General features: G+C 46.7%; 4 protein-coding genes across 9 annotated transcripts; 3 read left to right on the forward strand and 1 right to left on the reverse strand.

The window, feature by feature from the left end:
* The first annotated feature begins 2,246 nt into the window (after positions 1–2,246).
* LOC9660808 (long chain base biosynthesis protein 1b) lies at positions 2,247–4,601 on the forward strand. Its single transcript, XM_002962398.2, has 12 exons — positions 2,247–2,332; positions 2,422–2,516; positions 2,580–2,671; positions 2,773–2,866; positions 2,932–3,004; positions 3,071–3,203; positions 3,256–3,436; positions 3,487–3,627; positions 3,684–3,779; positions 3,834–3,975; positions 4,047–4,174; positions 4,246–4,601. The coding sequence occupies exons 1-12, from the start codon at positions 2,263–2,265 to the stop codon at positions 4,408–4,410; spliced, it is 1,410 nt and encodes a 469-aa protein (XP_002962444.1). The 5' UTR covers positions 2,247–2,262; the 3' UTR covers positions 4,411–4,601.
* Positions 4,602–7,769: 3,168 nt separating this feature from the next.
* Positions 7,770–8,953, forward strand: LOC112351621 (putative receptor protein kinase ZmPK1). The gene is made up of 2 exons (XM_024689838.1): positions 7,770–8,743; positions 8,830–8,953. The coding sequence occupies exons 1-2, from the start codon at positions 7,770–7,772 to the stop codon at positions 8,951–8,953; spliced, it is 1,098 nt and encodes a 365-aa protein (XP_024545606.1).
* Positions 8,954–11,336: 2,383 nt separating this feature from the next.
* LOC9660812 (SART-1 family protein DOT2) lies at positions 11,337–16,839 on the reverse strand. Of its 6 annotated transcripts, none has more exons than XR_002990779.1 (20): positions 16,373–16,839; positions 16,271–16,322; positions 16,095–16,208; positions 15,952–16,048; positions 15,839–15,905; positions 15,728–15,787; positions 15,197–15,671; positions 14,788–15,140; positions 14,508–14,728; positions 14,363–14,447; positions 14,178–14,309; positions 14,001–14,121; positions 13,796–13,945; positions 13,679–13,733; positions 12,993–13,064; positions 12,758–12,927; positions 12,649–12,701; positions 12,318–12,534; positions 11,791–12,236; positions 11,337–11,737 (listed from the first exon to the last, which is right to left on the reverse strand). XR_002990779.1 is itself a non-coding variant. In XM_002962818.2 (11 exons), the coding sequence occupies exons 1-11, from the start codon at positions 16,796–16,798 to the stop codon at positions 14,232–14,234; spliced, it is 2,028 nt and encodes a 675-aa protein (XP_002962864.1). In that variant the 5' UTR covers positions 16,799–16,839; the 3' UTR covers positions 14,139–14,231. The 6 variants fall into 6 exon arrangements, 1 of the variants encoding a protein (XP_002962864.1); XR_002990778.1 differs by having other exon boundaries at positions 11,791–12,059; positions 12,120–12,236; positions 13,796–14,121; XR_002990775.1 differs by having other exon boundaries at positions 13,796–14,121.
* On the forward strand, positions 11,541–14,072 carry LOC112351623 (G-type lectin S-receptor-like serine/threonine-protein kinase At2g19130). The gene has a single exon (XM_024689845.1). It carries the CDS (start codon positions 11,541–11,543, stop codon positions 14,070–14,072), a length of 2,532 nt encoding a protein of 843 aa, XP_024545613.1.
* Positions 16,840–16,854: the final 15 nt, after the last annotated feature.

The following is a 16,854-nucleotide window of genomic DNA, read 5'->3' on the forward strand; positions in this document are numbered from 1 at the left end:
AAGCTAAACCTACCTCATCAAGTTTTAAGGATCCTCAATTATATGAGTTTTAAAGTTTAAGGCCCCAAAACAAAGGCATGCAAAACTATTAGGTTTTGGAATATTGGATATACAATATGAAAAATTATTTCATAGAAGCAGCTATAGATAATCATATAAAAGTTACAAGTGTGTAATCCTTTTTCACCAATTATGCTAAAACTTAGTGGTGTTAGATATACACTAAAAAAAGGTAGATTAAAAGTTAGATGAAGATATGATCTTATAACTGCAAGGAATACTTACCAGATAATCTTGGTCTTAGACTTTGCATAGAGCCGCAATGGTTAAAACAATGTGGGGACATTTTACACTATATTAATGCATTTGCTCAGAAATGTATTATCATTGCAAATATAAGTGATGAAGATGTTTGGAGTTATTTCTTAAAAGGTTTAAGTTCACTTTCTTAAACCAAAGATATTTTTGGAATGCAAAGAAGTAGCACAATAAGTTGCATTTAATCACTCACTCATGGAATAGTATTAATAGACATATATTGTGGATAAGAATTAAAACTTTTAAAATAAACAAGGTGAACAAAAACACAAAGTGGAAGGAAAGTTCTATTTCAAAGGTTCACAAACAATAATTAATAAGAGTGATAGTTGGCAACCACCATTATTTTCTTATGATCTTAAGCCTTCTATTTCTCCTTTTGATGGGCTCAAGTAACAACAACTTACAAAGTATACTCTTAATATGTGTCATTGTTTCAATTATAAAGATGTAAGACATAAATCCTTAGAATTTTACAAGTATATTACAAAAATCCTTTTAGGTTGAAGTGATGAATGTTGAGAGTGATGGTGATAAAATTTGGATAAGTGATGGGGTTAATCCTATACCAAGTAAAATTATAGAGTTAATGACGAGGAATCAAAATATCTTCCCACACATATAAGCTCTATACCGCGTGAACATCAAGGAGATGGCTAAACTCAAGAAGCAACTTATGGAACTTCTTAACAAAGGTTATATTTAACTAAGCAAATTGCCTTGTAGAGACTAGTCATTTTTGTTATGAAAAAGTATGGTATTATGAGGGTGTATATCAATTATTAAGCTTTCAATAAGATCATAGTAAAAACTAGTTATCCATTACCTCACATTAATGACTTGTTCGACTAACTCTTAAATGCCAAATATTTCACATAATTTGGGTATTATCAGATATGGATGGTAGATTGAGATGTGGAAAAGACAATATTTAAGGCTTGTTATGGATCCAATGAGTTATTGATTATGCCATTCAAGCTATATAATACTATGGCTACTTTTAGTATGATGATGGATAAAATATTTAGAGATTATTTAGACACATTTGTTATTCTATATATTGACAATATCATAATCTTTAGTTGAATGTTAGAGGATTATTTGAAACACTTAGAGTTAATGTTTTAAAAGGTACAAGAAAACAAATTATAAAGGAGTGTAAGTGCATTTTTTATAAATTGCATATGAACTTTTTTAGGCATATGGTTAGTGGTGGTGTAATTGAAATGGATCCAAAGAAAGTAAAAGTGATGAAATCTTAGGAAGTTTCAATCACTATATCAAATATTTATTCTTTTTGTAGCTTAGTAAGATACTATTGCAATTTGTTTTGCAATTTTGCAAGTATTGCCCTTATGTTGATTGAGTTAACGAAGGTAATATACCATTTCATTAGACACTAGCTTGCTAGCATGCTTTTGTAAAGTGAAAGACAATGATTATTATTCTTAGGATTTTATATTTTGATAAACCCTTTGAATTTCATTGTGATACATTTAGTTATATTGTTGCAACAAGATTATGGTAAAGTATTTGGTGTTATATTGAAACGACATGGACAAGAGAGTGAGCTTTTCGTCGCAGCAAAACCAGGAGCCGTGTTTCAAGAAGATGGAGAAGATGCTGAGACTTGGATTGTGGTGCGTCCAGAGTGATCCCGGCCAGAGACCATCGATGGAATATGTCACGAAAATGCTGGCGGGATCCTTGGAAACAGTGGACGCTCCTCCAATCCCTCACAAAACTCGCGCTGGGAAGGAGGACGTGAAATCGTGTTCTTTGAGTGGCATTGTGAGAGTTCATGTAGATCACCGGCCGTAATTCAAATAAGGACGCGCGCGCCACATGATCGACCGCTAGGATTATTTTCTGAGATAGACGGCTGCGATAGACGGGTGAATTTTATTTGGAGACATTAGGGCTTTTGTTAGGGGTTGGGCGACGATGGAGGTGTGGCAGTCGCTTTGGGAGGCGCAATTGGGGGATGCTGTGGTTTTTGGAGTTCGATTTGGAGGTATGAGCACAGATCTGTGTTTCTGGCGATTAGATTTAGTCATGGTACTTGTTTTTCAGCTATGATTCGCAATGGCTGTCTTTGAACAGGACATTTGATCGTCGAAGTCGTACTTGCTGTGGTGATCGTATTCCTTCTTTTCCAAAAGAGCTATCAGCCGGCAAGCAGGCCATTGTCGGAGAAAGTAAGAGAAGAAGGCTTGATTTTTTATTTTTTATTTTTCTACGGTACTAATGTTTTGGTGAAGGAAATCGACCAACTTGTGGAAGAATGGACTCCAGAGCCTTTGCATCCGCCAGTTACCAAAGAGATGACACCGCCATATCCGGTTCTAGAGAGGTACTCATCTTCGCAAAACTAGAATTTTTTTTTCTGTGTCTTTCTTCTTCTTTATACACGATTTGCCGAATGGAACCAAACTAAATGCCTTCATGGTTCAGTGCAGCAGGTCCAACTGTGCAAATAAATGGCAGGAAAGTTATAAATCTCTCCACAGCCAACTATCTGGGATTCGTTGGCGATGAAAGGATCAAGGTATGGCAAAATGAGAAAGCAAAAGTGTATTATGTTTACTTCTGTTTTCACTGTGTGACTTGTAGGAATCCTGCAACGCTACTTTGCTGAAGTATGGCGTTGGAGCATGCGGTCCGCGTGGTTTTTATGGCACCATTGGTCAGTGTGAAATTTACCTTGCTCTATATGTCCAAGGTTGCTTATTATGTTTGTGTTTTTGTGTAGATGTGCACCTAGACTTGGAGACAAAAATTTCCAGTTTCTTAGGAACGTCCGAGTCAATTCTTTACTCCTATGGCCTCGCAACTGCTGCGAGTTGTATTCCTGCGTTTTGCAAGCGCGGGGATATAATTATAGCGTAAGTGGTCCATGTCGTGGGATGCTTTTCTCTAAAGTTTTCTGTGGTGCAGTGACGACGGTGTGAGCTGGGGGATCCAGAATGGCCTGCATCTTTCTCGAAGCACCATCAAGTATTTCAGACACAATGATATGGGGTCCCTGGAAACCCGTTTGAAAGAAGTTCGAAAAGAAGACGAGCGAAAGAAGAAGCCCTTGAATCGTCGTTTCATCGTTGTGGAGGCTATTTACCAAGTAAGGTTTTTGGTTCGTGTCGGATGATTTTGCGATAATTTGCTCTACAGAACTCGGGTAAAGTGGCACCGTTGGGCGAGATTGTACGCCTGAAGGAGAAGTATCTCTTCCGGTTACTCGTTGATGAAAGTAACTCTATTGGAGTGCTTGGAAAATCAGGACGAGGCATTTCTGAGCATTTCAACATTCCGGTATGCTTTTCCTCGGCGGACTTTGATTGTGCTTACCAGTCAGTCGTCTCTCCCAGATTGAAAAGATCGATATTATAACAGCTGCGATGGGCACGGCATTCGCTTCGGCCGGGGGATTCTGTACTGGCAGTGCAAAAGTTGTCGATCATCAGGTATCTTTATGTTTTTGCTTCTATTAATGCGGACAACCGAAACATGACAAACAGCGCCTTAGCGGAGCAGGGTACTGCTTCTCGGCGTCATTACCACCGTTCCTCGCGACCGCGTCCATTTCAGCCATAGAGCTGCTCGAGGACGATCCAAGTGTCCTCGCCAGACTACATAACAACATCGCTCTTTTCCACAAGTGTAAGCCTCTGTAGCTCTTCTTTCCACAAGGATCTTACTGATCTTACTGTCCACGATTTTCTTCTTGACAGGCTTGTCGGACGTCTCCGGCATAAGGATAGGCAGCGACACACGCTCCCCGGTTGTTCTTCTCCACTTGAGACCCTCGCTAGGATCGTTTCACGCGGACGCTGCCTATTTACAAGCCATCGTGGACGAGGTATAGAAATCTTTTTCTTCGTTCCCTTTCCTTGCTTGAGGAGCTAAGCTAAACCATCTCCTCTTGTGTAGATGTTAGAGCACTCGGTCCTTATGTCCGTCCAGAAACGCACTGCTTTGGATAACTGCGCGCTCCCTGCTGGTATCCGAGTGTGCATCTCGGCTGGGCACACCGAGTCGGATATAATTTCTGCGACTGCGGTATTGAAGAAAGTTATGACCTCAAAGAAACAATAATCAAATAACCAACTGACATGGTAAACTTTGCAAGTATCACTGCAAAAGCCAAAATTTGTATTGACTATCTAGTCAATGTGGTCAGCAGACGTTTGCTTTGTCGCAACGCCATTTTGCGAGACATCTCTAAATGGGCAAGAAAACACGAAGGCATAAAGAACTTGAATAAAACAATTTCCCGTTAACCAAAATTCACTTGTAGCTTGAAGCCGCACTCCAGGAGTTCTTCAAAGTGAATTCTCGTCCGCTATGTAGAAACTAAAGCAAAAGTATTTTCTCAAACATGGAGACGGCAATTTGGCAAATGGTTCCGCAGATGGTCAACAGCAGAAACTTGATTTACAGCCCAAGCGGAACGGTTCTTTAGTCACGGTCTCCAGACGCTCAAGATTTCTCCCAGTGGGGAGCTCACTGGACAATGGGAGTTTATTCTCAATCCAAGCTTCAAGGAGAAAACCTTGCCTGCGACTAAGGAAAAATGTAACATCTCTTTTCGCCATCAAAATGGTAAGACGAAGCTCAACTCGGCAATCTCATTTTATCTAAGATGAATCGTGGATGAATCACTTCAGTCTAAAACAGAAGAATAGAAAGATCCTGTCATGGGAAGGGGTCCATCCTGTTATGGATGGGATTCCGACCACTCGACGGGACCTCGTCTGGCCGGGCAGCGAGGGATTCATCCAGAGAATCCGGGGACGAAGATGGAGCTGGATGCCCGTTCCTGATCATCGTTTTCTGGCAAGATGCGGTGGCGAAAAGGGAACCCACGCTTTCCGGAGCCGGAGACGAGGCGATTTGCATCGCGTAGTCCCCGCACGCCTTTGCGATGCTGCCGTGGTACTGCTTTCGCTTGGAACTTCTCTTGTGCTCAAGGTAAGCGATGATAGAGCCTCTCCCCTGATTTAAGATCGACAAGCTCGCCGGCTTGAAACAGCTTTCTGGGCACTCCTGGCTCCTGCAAAGTCGTAATAAACAAGCAAAGCCATTGCTGGTTCGAAGAGAGAAAAGAGAGAAATCATTGAAAGACTTGCCTTGGGACCAAGTTGAGAGACGCACCAGCGGTGGAAGCGGTCGCAATGGAAGCGCCCAGAAGCAACATTTAGACGATACTGACAGTCGCGACCATTCTTTCTCCAGCCATGATCATCAGAAAGCGCATGAGAAGAAAAGAGCAGTCGCTCTAATTTGAAGGTCACAGTTAATATTCAAGCGCAAACTCGTGAACTCGTGTGAGCTGGACAGAGCTTTTAGGGTTTGGAGGGTTAGGGCTCCCAAAAGTTGACAATGCTCAACGAATATCTGTGATTTTCTCCAAGCTATTTCAGTTTGTATTTCAGAAAAGCAGTAAGATCCTTTTATAGGTCCTCCGTTGCCGATAAAAGAATCTATAAACGAAGCTGAGAGGTATTTTTTTCTCCATGTTGGCATAGTAGAGCCTCCTGCAGGATTTCAACCCAAGGTACAAGTATCAAATACCTTTAAGGATCTCCATTGGTCTCCAAATGTTCGCAGAGATGCCATATCTCAGAGCAGCATGCCTTGAAGTCCAATGTTTTCGTCCTCGTCTCTTTCACATGATCTTTGATCATGCGCGGCTCCAACCGGACATTAATTAGAATACCAGAAAATCTTCCTCTTCCACCGCTCTGCACTCGACTCTGGCTGGTGTTCTAGTAGAATTATTGTTGCTTTGATGTCTTCCCAACGCGCAGCGTTTGCAGGCGCTGCACGCCAAGCTCCACAGCAAGTGCTTCCTGGTAATGTATGAAGAGTGCGAGACGAGGCCACGCGATTCTTGGATCGTCGGTATCTCGGCTGATCTCCAGTTTTGGGGAATGGCTCTCGATGAGTCAACGCCTTTCTGGACAGGGGATCGGTTCGTGCTTGCGGTTTCCAACACTGCAACCAAGCACATCCTTTACTATGATATTTTGTTATGTATCTGGATGCGCCCGTTGGACTCTCACGAATGCCACTGCAGCTTTCCAGTGTCGAAGCTGCCATTCTATGGCGTAACCTACTGTCCACCAGTATTGGCTCTCGCAGGATGCCTCAGGACAGATAGGAGACTCCATAGCTGGGAACAACGATCCTGATCTGCATGAGGGCTCGAAGGGCGCGGTCTTCAGTTGCGAGAACAGGTATGCGGTGTTTTTGTCCCTGGGGATAAGGTCGTGGTGTGCACCCTCGATTGGGAGGGGACGGAGCAGTGGATGCCCGGGTCTTCGTGGGAGCTTGGGGAAGTGTCGGATCCAAAGTCCGAGTTTTTGTTTTGCAGCAACGAGGAGGACAAGATATGGGTGATTTGCTGCGGGAAGCCGCTGATGCTCGAGTTTGACGTGACGACGTGCTTGTGGACGGACTTGAGTGGCTGCTTTGGTAGTCATAAGCGATTCGAAAGAGCAACGTTTGTCACAATATAGAAAGAATGCCACCTTGGGGCTAAGAGCTGTTCAAGCTTCAAAGAGGAAAACATGCCTGCGACATAAGTGCTCCTGTCCAGAGTTGAAGAATAAGAAACTCCATGCAGTATGTGTTCTCTGGCGAAAAATGTACTTCCTTCCTTGCCGATGATATCTATCAAAATGGTAAGACGCCCCATCCTGCCAAACTTTGAACAGAAGGATACAAAGATCCTGTCATGGGAAACTTGTCTTGTCCATCCTGTTATGGAGGGGATTGGGACCAATCGGTACATCCCTCTCCGGCTCAGCCTTGGTCATCTCATTGCCACCACGATTGACCGCGAGCCTGTGTCGAAACTTGAAACAACGATTCCTGGGCAGCGAGAGATTTCTCCAGAGAATCCGGGGACGAACATGGAGCTGGATGCGCGTTCTTGATCATCGCTTTCTGGCAGGCGAAAGACGGTCGCGAAGAGGGATCGAAGCTTTGTGGAGCCGGAGGAGACGAGGCGATTTGCCTCGCGTAGTCCTCCCACGTTTGCGATGCTGCCGTACTTCTTTGGGTGGGAAGCGCCGCTTGGAACTTCTCTTGTGCTCACAGGAAAGACTCGATTTTGTTCTCCTGAGATGAAATTACCATCTTTGACAGTAGAATTGACTAAGCACACACTATAGTCAACCATGGTCAACTTAGACATTTTAAAAGACAGCTGGCTGACCTTGAAAACATCAAGAATAAAGAAAGAAAGAAAGAAAGAAAACAAATATTGCACATAAGAGACTCAGCTATTAGCATAGTTCCTCACGAGATCACCAGGACGAACGAACTCCCTTGAAATGCACGTAACGAAAAAAGAATGGTCCTTGGAAAATCCCTCCGTCCGTCTCGTAAGAATCATCAAACGCGAAGAAAAGGGGAGATCTGCAAAGCTTCCGCCATTTCCATCAGCGATGCCCGACCACTGTTCCAAGTTCTTCTTCTTCGCCATCGGCCTCCAGCTGGTAACCATCCCTCTCCTCGTCTCCTCACAGTCTTCGGTCGAGGCGGGCTACAGCTTGGAACTCAGTAGGCCCATCACTCGCAACGTCCTGGAACTACAAAAAGATGGCGAGATCCAAGCAGCGTTTGGCTTTACCTCGCGTTCCATGACCTGGGCTGTCTTGTATTCTCTGTCCGCCTACTTGGTAGCCCAGCCAAACGACGAGAAAGCGCAGGTCATAACGCCTGCAACAGTGGTGTGGAGAGCTACAGAGAAACTAGTTCATCAAGGTGCGTACCTTAACTTCACCGAAGATGGAAACTTGGAATTGAGTGATCGCGATGGAAGCTTGGTGTGGTGCACGGGAACGGCTGGCTCTGGAGCACAGATCCTCGCGCTGGAAGCTCCTGGGAATCTCGTCCTTCGCACCCGGAATGGGACTTTGGTGTGGCAGAGCTTCGATCATCCCACGGACGCCTTGTTCCCTCAGCAGCAGTTGAAACCAGGAATGAAATTAGTCGCGAGTGTCTCAAGCGAGAACACGCAGGAAGGATACTTCTCCCTCGAGGTCGATCGGTTCTCGGTAGTCTTGTACTCGGCTAGTCCCGTGTATGGAGAGCTTTGGAGCTCCGGATCCAGCAAGGTCGAGATATCCCACGTCCTTCTCTCCGCAAGCAGCCTAAAGATTTACGGCCAAAACGGCACAGTTCTTTGGTCCTCCCAAGCGTTTAGTCCAGTCACGGATGCCACAGGGTTCCAGCTGCTTAAGATTTATCCCAAGGGGGAGCTTCGTCTTCTCACTGGACAATCAAGGACGAAGGAAATGATTATTCTCAATCCAAGTTTCAAGGAGAAAAGCTTGCCTCCGACGTGTGGTACAAACTGGCTTCCCAAAAACACCGGGTGCTCCTGTCCAGAGTTGAAGAATGGAAACAACTCCATGCAGTATGTTTCCTCCGGCGACAAGGGAAGATGTAAGATCGACAAAGAACCTGCAGAATGCAGTGGTGGCTTAGAATATGATCCATCAGAATACCAGATGCTGGAAGCCAAAGACTTCTACTACTACGCACCAGCGAATCTTTCGAGCGGTGGAATCCACAACATCACTCGAGAGGCTTGCAAGACCCTGTGCATCAACAACTGTACATGTAAGGCGTCATTGAGTCACGGAGACACGAGTACCTGTTTCCAAATGGCAGACATAGATACGCTCTACAGAACACCGAACGCAGCCAACTCGAGCTTTATGGTGGCCTTCAAATCGCACTCTCATTCCAAAGTGGCTCTCGGAACTTTTAATGGCTTTCGAAAGGCTCCAAGTAGGAGAATCAGGCCAGTGATCGTCGTGGCGGCAGTCGTTCTACCAGCCATTATAATCGTTACTTTTGCGGTCGTGATCTGGAGAAGGATACTCCACTCGTACCTGGATGAATTCCGCCAGTCATTCCCTTCTGGTGCTGTAGAAGTGCCTCGGGTTTTCACGTATCCGGAGCTGCACGAAGCAACAAAAGGTTTCAGTAAGAAAATAGGAAGCGGAGGATTCGGCTCGGTGTACGAGGGGGTTCTTCCGGACGGATCAAGAGTCGCGGTTAAGCGTCTAGAAAACTCAAACCAAGGACGCAGGCAATTCAAAGTGGAAGTGAAAGTCATAGGGAGCATCCACCACAAGAACCTGGTACGACTCAAAGGCTTTTGCTCTCAGAGACCCTGCTACTTCCTGGTCTACGAATACATCGCGAATGGATCGCTAGACAGATGGATTTTCAAAGCAAAGGCAGCAGCAGCAGCACTGGACTGGGACACAAGGTTCCGGGTAGTGGAAGACATCGCGAGAGGCCTGGCCTATCTCCACGAGGAGTGCAGCACCAAAGTCCTCCACTTGGACATCAAGCCGCAAAACATCCTCCTGGACGAGAGCTTTGGGGTGAAGATCGCAGACTTTGGACTCTCGAGGATGGTGGAACAGGGAGAGATGAGCACCGTCATGACCATGATCCGAGGAACACCCGGATACATGGCCCCGGAGTGGCTCCAGCTGAGAGTGAGCGACAAACTGGACGTCTACAGCTTTGGAATCGTTGCTCTGGAGGTAGCAACGGGGCTGCAAGCGCTCCACACTTGCGTCTCTTGCGAGACTAGCCCAAGGTTTCTAGCGGCATGGGGATACATGAAGCTACGAGCGGGAGAGATGGTGGAGATGGTGGATGCAAAGCTACGAAAGGAAATCTACGAGAGTACCTCGAGAAGGAGCCAGGCCGAGCGGCTGCTCAAGATTGGAATGTGGTGCATCCAGCCGGATCCAAGGCAGCGGCCTCGCATGGTGGAAGTGGTGAAAATGCTGGAAGGAGCGACGCCAGTGATGGATCCGCCAGTGCCACCGCCGGACCAGGCCTGCAAGAAAGGAACATCAGACACGAGCTTGCCGCTAAACATCCTCATGGATATGATAAACCAGGGCGCGAGGAAGCCGAAGGAGGCGAGAGGATGCATTCCTCGTCTGTAGAGATCCAGGCATAGATCATTCACCTCGCGATGCGATCGCGCCTCTTCCACGAGCGATGGCCGATCCGGGCGCTCTACCACAGGCGACTAAAACCCTAGATCAGTAACAACCATCTCAAAGAAAGAATCCTAACCGTCGATCATATGGCGCGCTTTCTTATTTGAACTACAACCGTTGATCTACATGAACTCACTCAAAGAACACGATCTCACGTCGATGGCCTCACGATCTCACGTCGATGGCCTCCTCCTTCCCGACGGCGCGAGATTTGGGAAGGATTGGAGGAGCGTCCACTGTTTCTAGCGATCCCTCCAGCATTTTCGAGAGATATCCCATCGATGGTCTCTGGGCGGGATCACTCCGGACACACCACAATCCAATTCCAAGCAGCTTTTCCATCTTCTCGAAACACAGGTCCTGGTTTTGCTGCGAAGAAAAGCTCATCCTCTTGTCCATGATCTACTACTGCAGCCAGGAGCTTCGATCCGCAAGGAGAGCAAGCGGGCATGCCAGTGACCATCTCGAGCACCACCACTCCAAAGCTGTAGGTGTCAAGCTGGTCGCTCATCTGGAACTGGAGCCACTCCGGAGCCATGTATCCTGGATGATCATCTTGTCCACAGCTTGAAGCTCGCCTTGCCACGAGAGCCCAAAGTCGAAGATCTCCACTCGAAAGTTCTCATCCAGGAGTAATATTATGGGGCTTTTTTGGCGCAGATGAGTACCTCTCTAGGCGTGTCATCTCCTTGGTAAGTGGCAGATGCAAAGGCTAGGTTGTCCATTCTTCCACTTGGTTGATCTCCCTTCAACGCAACTATTGGAGATATATGCTCTCATGTCATAAGAGGTCTATAGATGCCATTTTATTAATCCACGTAGAGTTATAACTCTTATAATATTTTCCATAAATTTTGAGGGCTAAGGTCCTGAGACGTCAGGTGATTTTTACAGAGAAATGACAGCATTCTTCAAACTTTATGAAATTATAGTAAAATCTAAACTGTGTATGTGGCTTGGCAAAATTTAGGGCACTTTAAAAATGCTTTTGGCGCCCTTTAGGGCTTATACTCTCGCGGTCAGACTCTCGGGGACAACGTTACAGCCTCGAGAAGAACGAAACCATTCTTGTCCTCCTGAGACCACGATGCGCTAGAGCCGATCGATTTCACGCTACCTTACAACCCATCCCTTGCAATCACCTCTTTCCCAGGCTTGCTCGTTGTCTTCAAGCACCTAATGCAGCCTTTTCTCTTCATCTTCATCGTCTTGCTCCTCTCGTTCTCTTTACTTCGTGCCACTCCACACGATGTCTATGCGATGCCCAACACGATCTGGAGGATCGGCTACCTCTCCAACATAGTTATCAAGGGTCCGATCGGCTTTCTCGCGAAGCCCATGACGCTCGGGTTTAGCACACCTTGCGTTCTCGTCTCCTGCAAGAACGATCCACTCTATTACTTGTCCATCTCCATGCCGATCGACTCACCTGATAGCCAGTCCCAAGGCGCGACAGTGGTGTGGAGAGCTACTCCAAGGCCTGTTCGTCTCGGTGCCTATCTCAACTTCACGATCGATGGCGACTTGGTGCTGCGCGACTTTGATGGCAGCTTTGTGTGGTCGACGGGGACAGCAAACGCTGGAGCGCAGATGATGACCCTCGAGAGCTCTGGAAATCTCGTCATCCAGACGGACAGTGGTTCTTTGCTGTGGCAGAGCTTTGATCATCCCACCGACGCGTTGCTCCCTGGCCAGATCCTAAAACCAGGGATGAAGTTAGTGGCAACAAAGACGAACGAGAACAAGGAACCAGGATACTTCTCTCTTGAGGTAAAACTCTCCTCGGTAGTTTTGTACTCCACGCTCCCGGCATATGGAGAGCTTTGGAGCTCTGACAGTAAAGATATATCTACTGTCGTCCTCTCCAACAGCAACCTGCAGATTCGCAAAGGTTACGATCCTGTCGACTATTACACTCCAACGTTTAGCACAGTGACGTTTAGCCCAGTGACTGACCTTTCCGGCTACCAGTTGCTCAAGCTGTATCCGGATGGAGGGCTCCGATTTACCTCCCAGTCATACAGCAGTAACACCAGCAACACCACCAGTCTGAACGCCCTGTTCACGGCAAAAACCTTGCCTCCGTCGTGTGGACCTGCTTGGCTTCCCAGGGAAGATCAATGCGACTGTCTAGAGCTCGAGGAGGAGAACAGCTCCATGCGAGCCAGCATATCTGGGGACAAAAAAATATGCAAGTTTGATGAGCAGCCTCAAGAATGTGGCAAATATGATTTCTCACAACACGAGATGGTAGAAGCCAGAAACTACTACTACAACGATCACGCACCTTTTGGGTACTTATACACCATCCACAACGTTACTCCAGTAAAGTGCAGGGCCCTGTGCATCAACAACTGTACGTGTAAGGCGGTATTGATCGACGAGAAAACGAGTACCTGTTTCCAGATGAGCGAAGTCTTTGCTCTAAACAGAACGCACAACCCAGCCAGTCCAGCGTTGTCACTGTCTCTTAAGGTGCATCATGCTAAACTTCCGTTCTCGCGCAGCTTTCCTCAATACTTGTCTACGCATAAAAGGGCCAAGCCAGTGATTGTGGTGGTACTCTCTGCGACAACGATCGGGATAATTATCGTCGCAATCGTCATCTGGAAGAAACAGATAAACTCGTACCTCAAGCACTACGGGCAGTCGTTTCCATCTGGATCTGCTGAGGACGGCCTGCGTGATTTCACGTACTCGGAGCTATACACAGCCACCAAAGGTTTTAGTAACAAAATTGGAAGCGGAGGATTCGGTGTAGTATACGAAGGAGTACTTCAGGATGGATTCAAGGTTGCTGTCAAGCGCATCGAGAATTCAAACCAGGGTCACAAGCAGTTCAAGGCGGAAGTCAGAGTTATTGGAAGCATAAATCACAAAAACCTGGTACAACTCAAAGGCTTCTGCTCTCACTCGGCGTGCTACTTCCTGGTTTATGAGTACGTTGCAAACGGGTCGCTAGACAAATGGATCTACTCGCAGGAAAAGCTAGGCTGGGACACAAGGTTTGCAATCATTGTCGACATTGCTAAAGGGATCTCCTATCTCCACGACGAATGCACCACTAGAGTGCTTCACTTGGACATCAAGCCTCAAAACATACTGCTTGACGAGAACTTTGGCGTGAAGATAGCAGACTTCGGACTGTCCAGAATGGTAGAAAAAGGGGAAATGAGCAACGTCATGACAATGGTGAGAGGAACACCCGGATACATGGCTCCAGAATGGTTGCAGCTGAGAGTAAGCGACAAGCTCGACGTTTACAGCTTTGGGATCGTTGTTTTGGAGGTAGCTACAGGACTGCAAGCTCTTCATACCTGTGTGTCTTGCGGGACAAGCCCAAGGTTCCTGGCCACATGGATCGTTAACAACCTTCGAACGGGGAAAATGGTGCAGATGTTAGATAAAAAGCTGCAGCAAGAAATGGACGATACCTCAAGAAAGGTCCAAGTCGAGAAGCTGCTTCGCATCGGAGTGTGGTGCATTCAGCCGGATCCCAGGCAGCGGCCTGCAATGGTTGACGTCGTAAAGATGCTCGAAGGCTCGGCCGAAGTCTCGGATCCACCACTGCCTCCTCCCGAGGCCTGCAACAAAGTCGACACGAGCTTATCTCTCAACATCTTGATGGAAATGATAAACCAGCAAATGACACGGCCGAGAGTGGCGCGGGGATGCCTCCCTCTCCTCACGGAGAGAAGATCAGCAAAATGATACAAGCTCATCTGGAATGTAAAGGAGAATGTCTCAAGGACATACCATCCTAAACTTAACAAAAAATTCGTCACATCGAGGTAGATTTATAGTAAAAAGACACACCTTCAAGACTTCTTTCATTTCTGAAGAGCCTGTACGAAACTAACCAGATGTGATCTACGTCCTGGCCTTTTTCTTTGAAAGCGGAGGCCCCATGTCACCGGCCGGGCGTTTTATTCCCAGGAAATGTTCCACCTGCGAGACGCGAACGTGAGTCACTTAAAAATCACAAAAGGTTTCTATCTCACCTTTTTGTCACCAAGCATTGGTGTAAGGCTGCCAATCGGTTCCTTCTCTACGGTTGCAAAACCACTCCTTGGATCACTCGTTTGCCTGTAATTAGCAAATTGAAACACTGGATCCCCGGGAAGAACAAACAAAGAAAATACATACCCCGGCTTTATGTGCCCGCTCATAACAATGTAGGGGGTGCTCGTCTTCATTTGTACTTCACGCATTTTCTCCATAGACCTCAGAGGCGTGTCACCGGCTGCCATCTGCTTCTGCTTTAGCTCCTCCTCGTGCTGCTTCATCTTCTTTTCTTGCTTTCTCTTTCCAGGATTTTTTCCATGAAATTTGTGCGAGACTAGGCGAAAGGCTTCTTTGGGAGTCAACTGCACAGGGCAAGACACAGAGATGAGGGTCGGAAATTACGTAACAGTCACATACGTACCGTTCGGCCATACTCGTCTCGCCGATCTAACTGGATATCCCTTTCATAGGTTTTGTCATCGTCCAAAACACCGACAAGTTTGCTCGCCTTCTTGTCCATGTTTCTGCCACCCCATTCCACTGATTCCTTCAGGCTCCCCCTTTCTTTGAGGAGACTCAAGGCACCCGCTAATCCTTTCCCGACGGATACTTCTTTGATTGGCAATTCGTCGAAGACATCATCGTCTTCATTTTCGACGACGTCGTTCACCTTTGTGTCAGTTCGCCCATCTTCTTGATGGATTTCCATCGCAGATTGTCCATCCACCTCATCATCTCCGAAGGCATCATTCGTTGCAGCTCTTCGACTGATAACTGGAAACCATACAATAGTTAGCAGCAAGGAAGAGGATGATGAACAGGATGATTACCTTCATCAGGTTGTAGGCTCAAGCAGAACTCCTCCGTCTCCGTGATAACGACGGTTTTCTCGGCCACTGAAGTCTTACTATCCACATCCATTGATTGTTCTTCGTCGGCAGCCTCCAGTTTCAAACGAGCAGCTATTCCTTGAGGCCCGAGCGTAGACTGTATGCGCTGCCTAATGGCCAATTCACGCGACTTCTGCAAACGACTGTACAACTCGTCTTCTTCCTCCGCCTCAGCTTCTTGTTTGGGCTTCGAATTATTTGCTCTTGAACCGAGATCATCAGCACCTAAACCGGCAGCTTTTGCTTCGGCTTCAAGCGCATCGACGTCCAGCATGTCTTTTTTCCTCAATTTCTTTTGTTTTCTCGGCTTCTTAAACTTCATCATCTCTTCCTTGGTATAGAAATCAGATGCCTGGTTTTCTGGTCCCAGCAACGATTGCATTTTCAGCGCTGCGCCTTGCAACTTTAGTCGGACCTGACATCGAAAACATCAGTGAACTTCAGTGGTGTAAGAAAACAGGAGAGGGTTACCTCCTCCAAACGCTTCTGGCTCTCCTCATTGACTCCACCCAAATCGTCAAGTTGGATTCCCTACACAGATCCAAGTTCATATATGGCAGATAAAGCAAAAGGATTAAGTACCTCGTCCTTTGGAGCATCGTCATATTGAGGTAACAGCGATTTCACAGTATTGATGTCGTTTTGAAACCTGCAAAAGAAATGTTATTCCATGCCCATGTTGCTTAACTTCTTACTTGTCTTCGTAAGTCCCCTTTTTTTTCTTGGCATCACGATATGCATTGCTCCGCACAGTCTGCTCAGTGAGATTCACATTCTCCAATTCATCAGCATCTGAAATTGCCATGTAAACATCATGGACTCTACGAGAACAACGTACCTTCGTTTATATCTCCTTCAGCGAGGATGTTGCTGTCTTTCAGAGTAAGAACTACCTCACCACCTTCTATTATCTTCTCCAGTCCATGTCGAATCTTCATTCCTGCTAGATCCTCTGAAGAACAGGAGGAAGAAAACAAGCACGTTAAACAAATGCGAGGAAAAGGAAGCACTTACTTGATTTATACGCACTCTCCTCGTCATCTTCTTCATCCACGACCTCTTCATCCTGCAATAAAAGAAAACCAATAAAACTAGTGCTCGAAATTTCGTCTCTACCTGTTGAGCGATCGATCGAATTGCCGGCACTGCCTTCTTGGCCCTGACCTTCTCAATCTTTTCGATCTTTCTCGACTTCCTCACCCATTCCTCAATCTCCTTCGTCGCCGCTACCTCTTTCTCCTGCTCATCGCCGTCGAAATCCTCCCCCTTCTCCCTCTCTTTCTCCTTATCCCTTCTGGATTTGTGCTCCCCCGCCTCGGCGGCATCCCTGTCCCTGCGCCGATCATCCCTATCCCTCTCCCGATCCCTCTCCTTCTCCTTATCCTTCGAATTCTCCTTATTCCGATCGTGATCTCGCTCTTTCTTCTCCCTTCTACCGCTCTCCTCGCGATGATCGGCGGCGTCGCCATCCCTAGACCTATCGCGCTCTCGCCGCGACCTACTGCTGCTCTTCTCCTTCTCGCTTCGCTTGCTGCGCTCCATTGGAGTTTTGCCCTAGCACGGAATATCCGAATAAACACCTAAAACCCTAAATAGGG

Source organism: Selaginella moellendorffii, unplaced genomic scaffold (assembly GCF_000143415.4).
Source record: "Selaginella moellendorffii unplaced genomic scaffold, v1.0 SELMOscaffold_2, whole genome shotgun sequence".
NCBI classification, from domain to species: domain Eukaryota; kingdom Viridiplantae; phylum Streptophyta; class Lycopodiopsida; order Selaginellales; family Selaginellaceae; genus Selaginella; species Selaginella moellendorffii.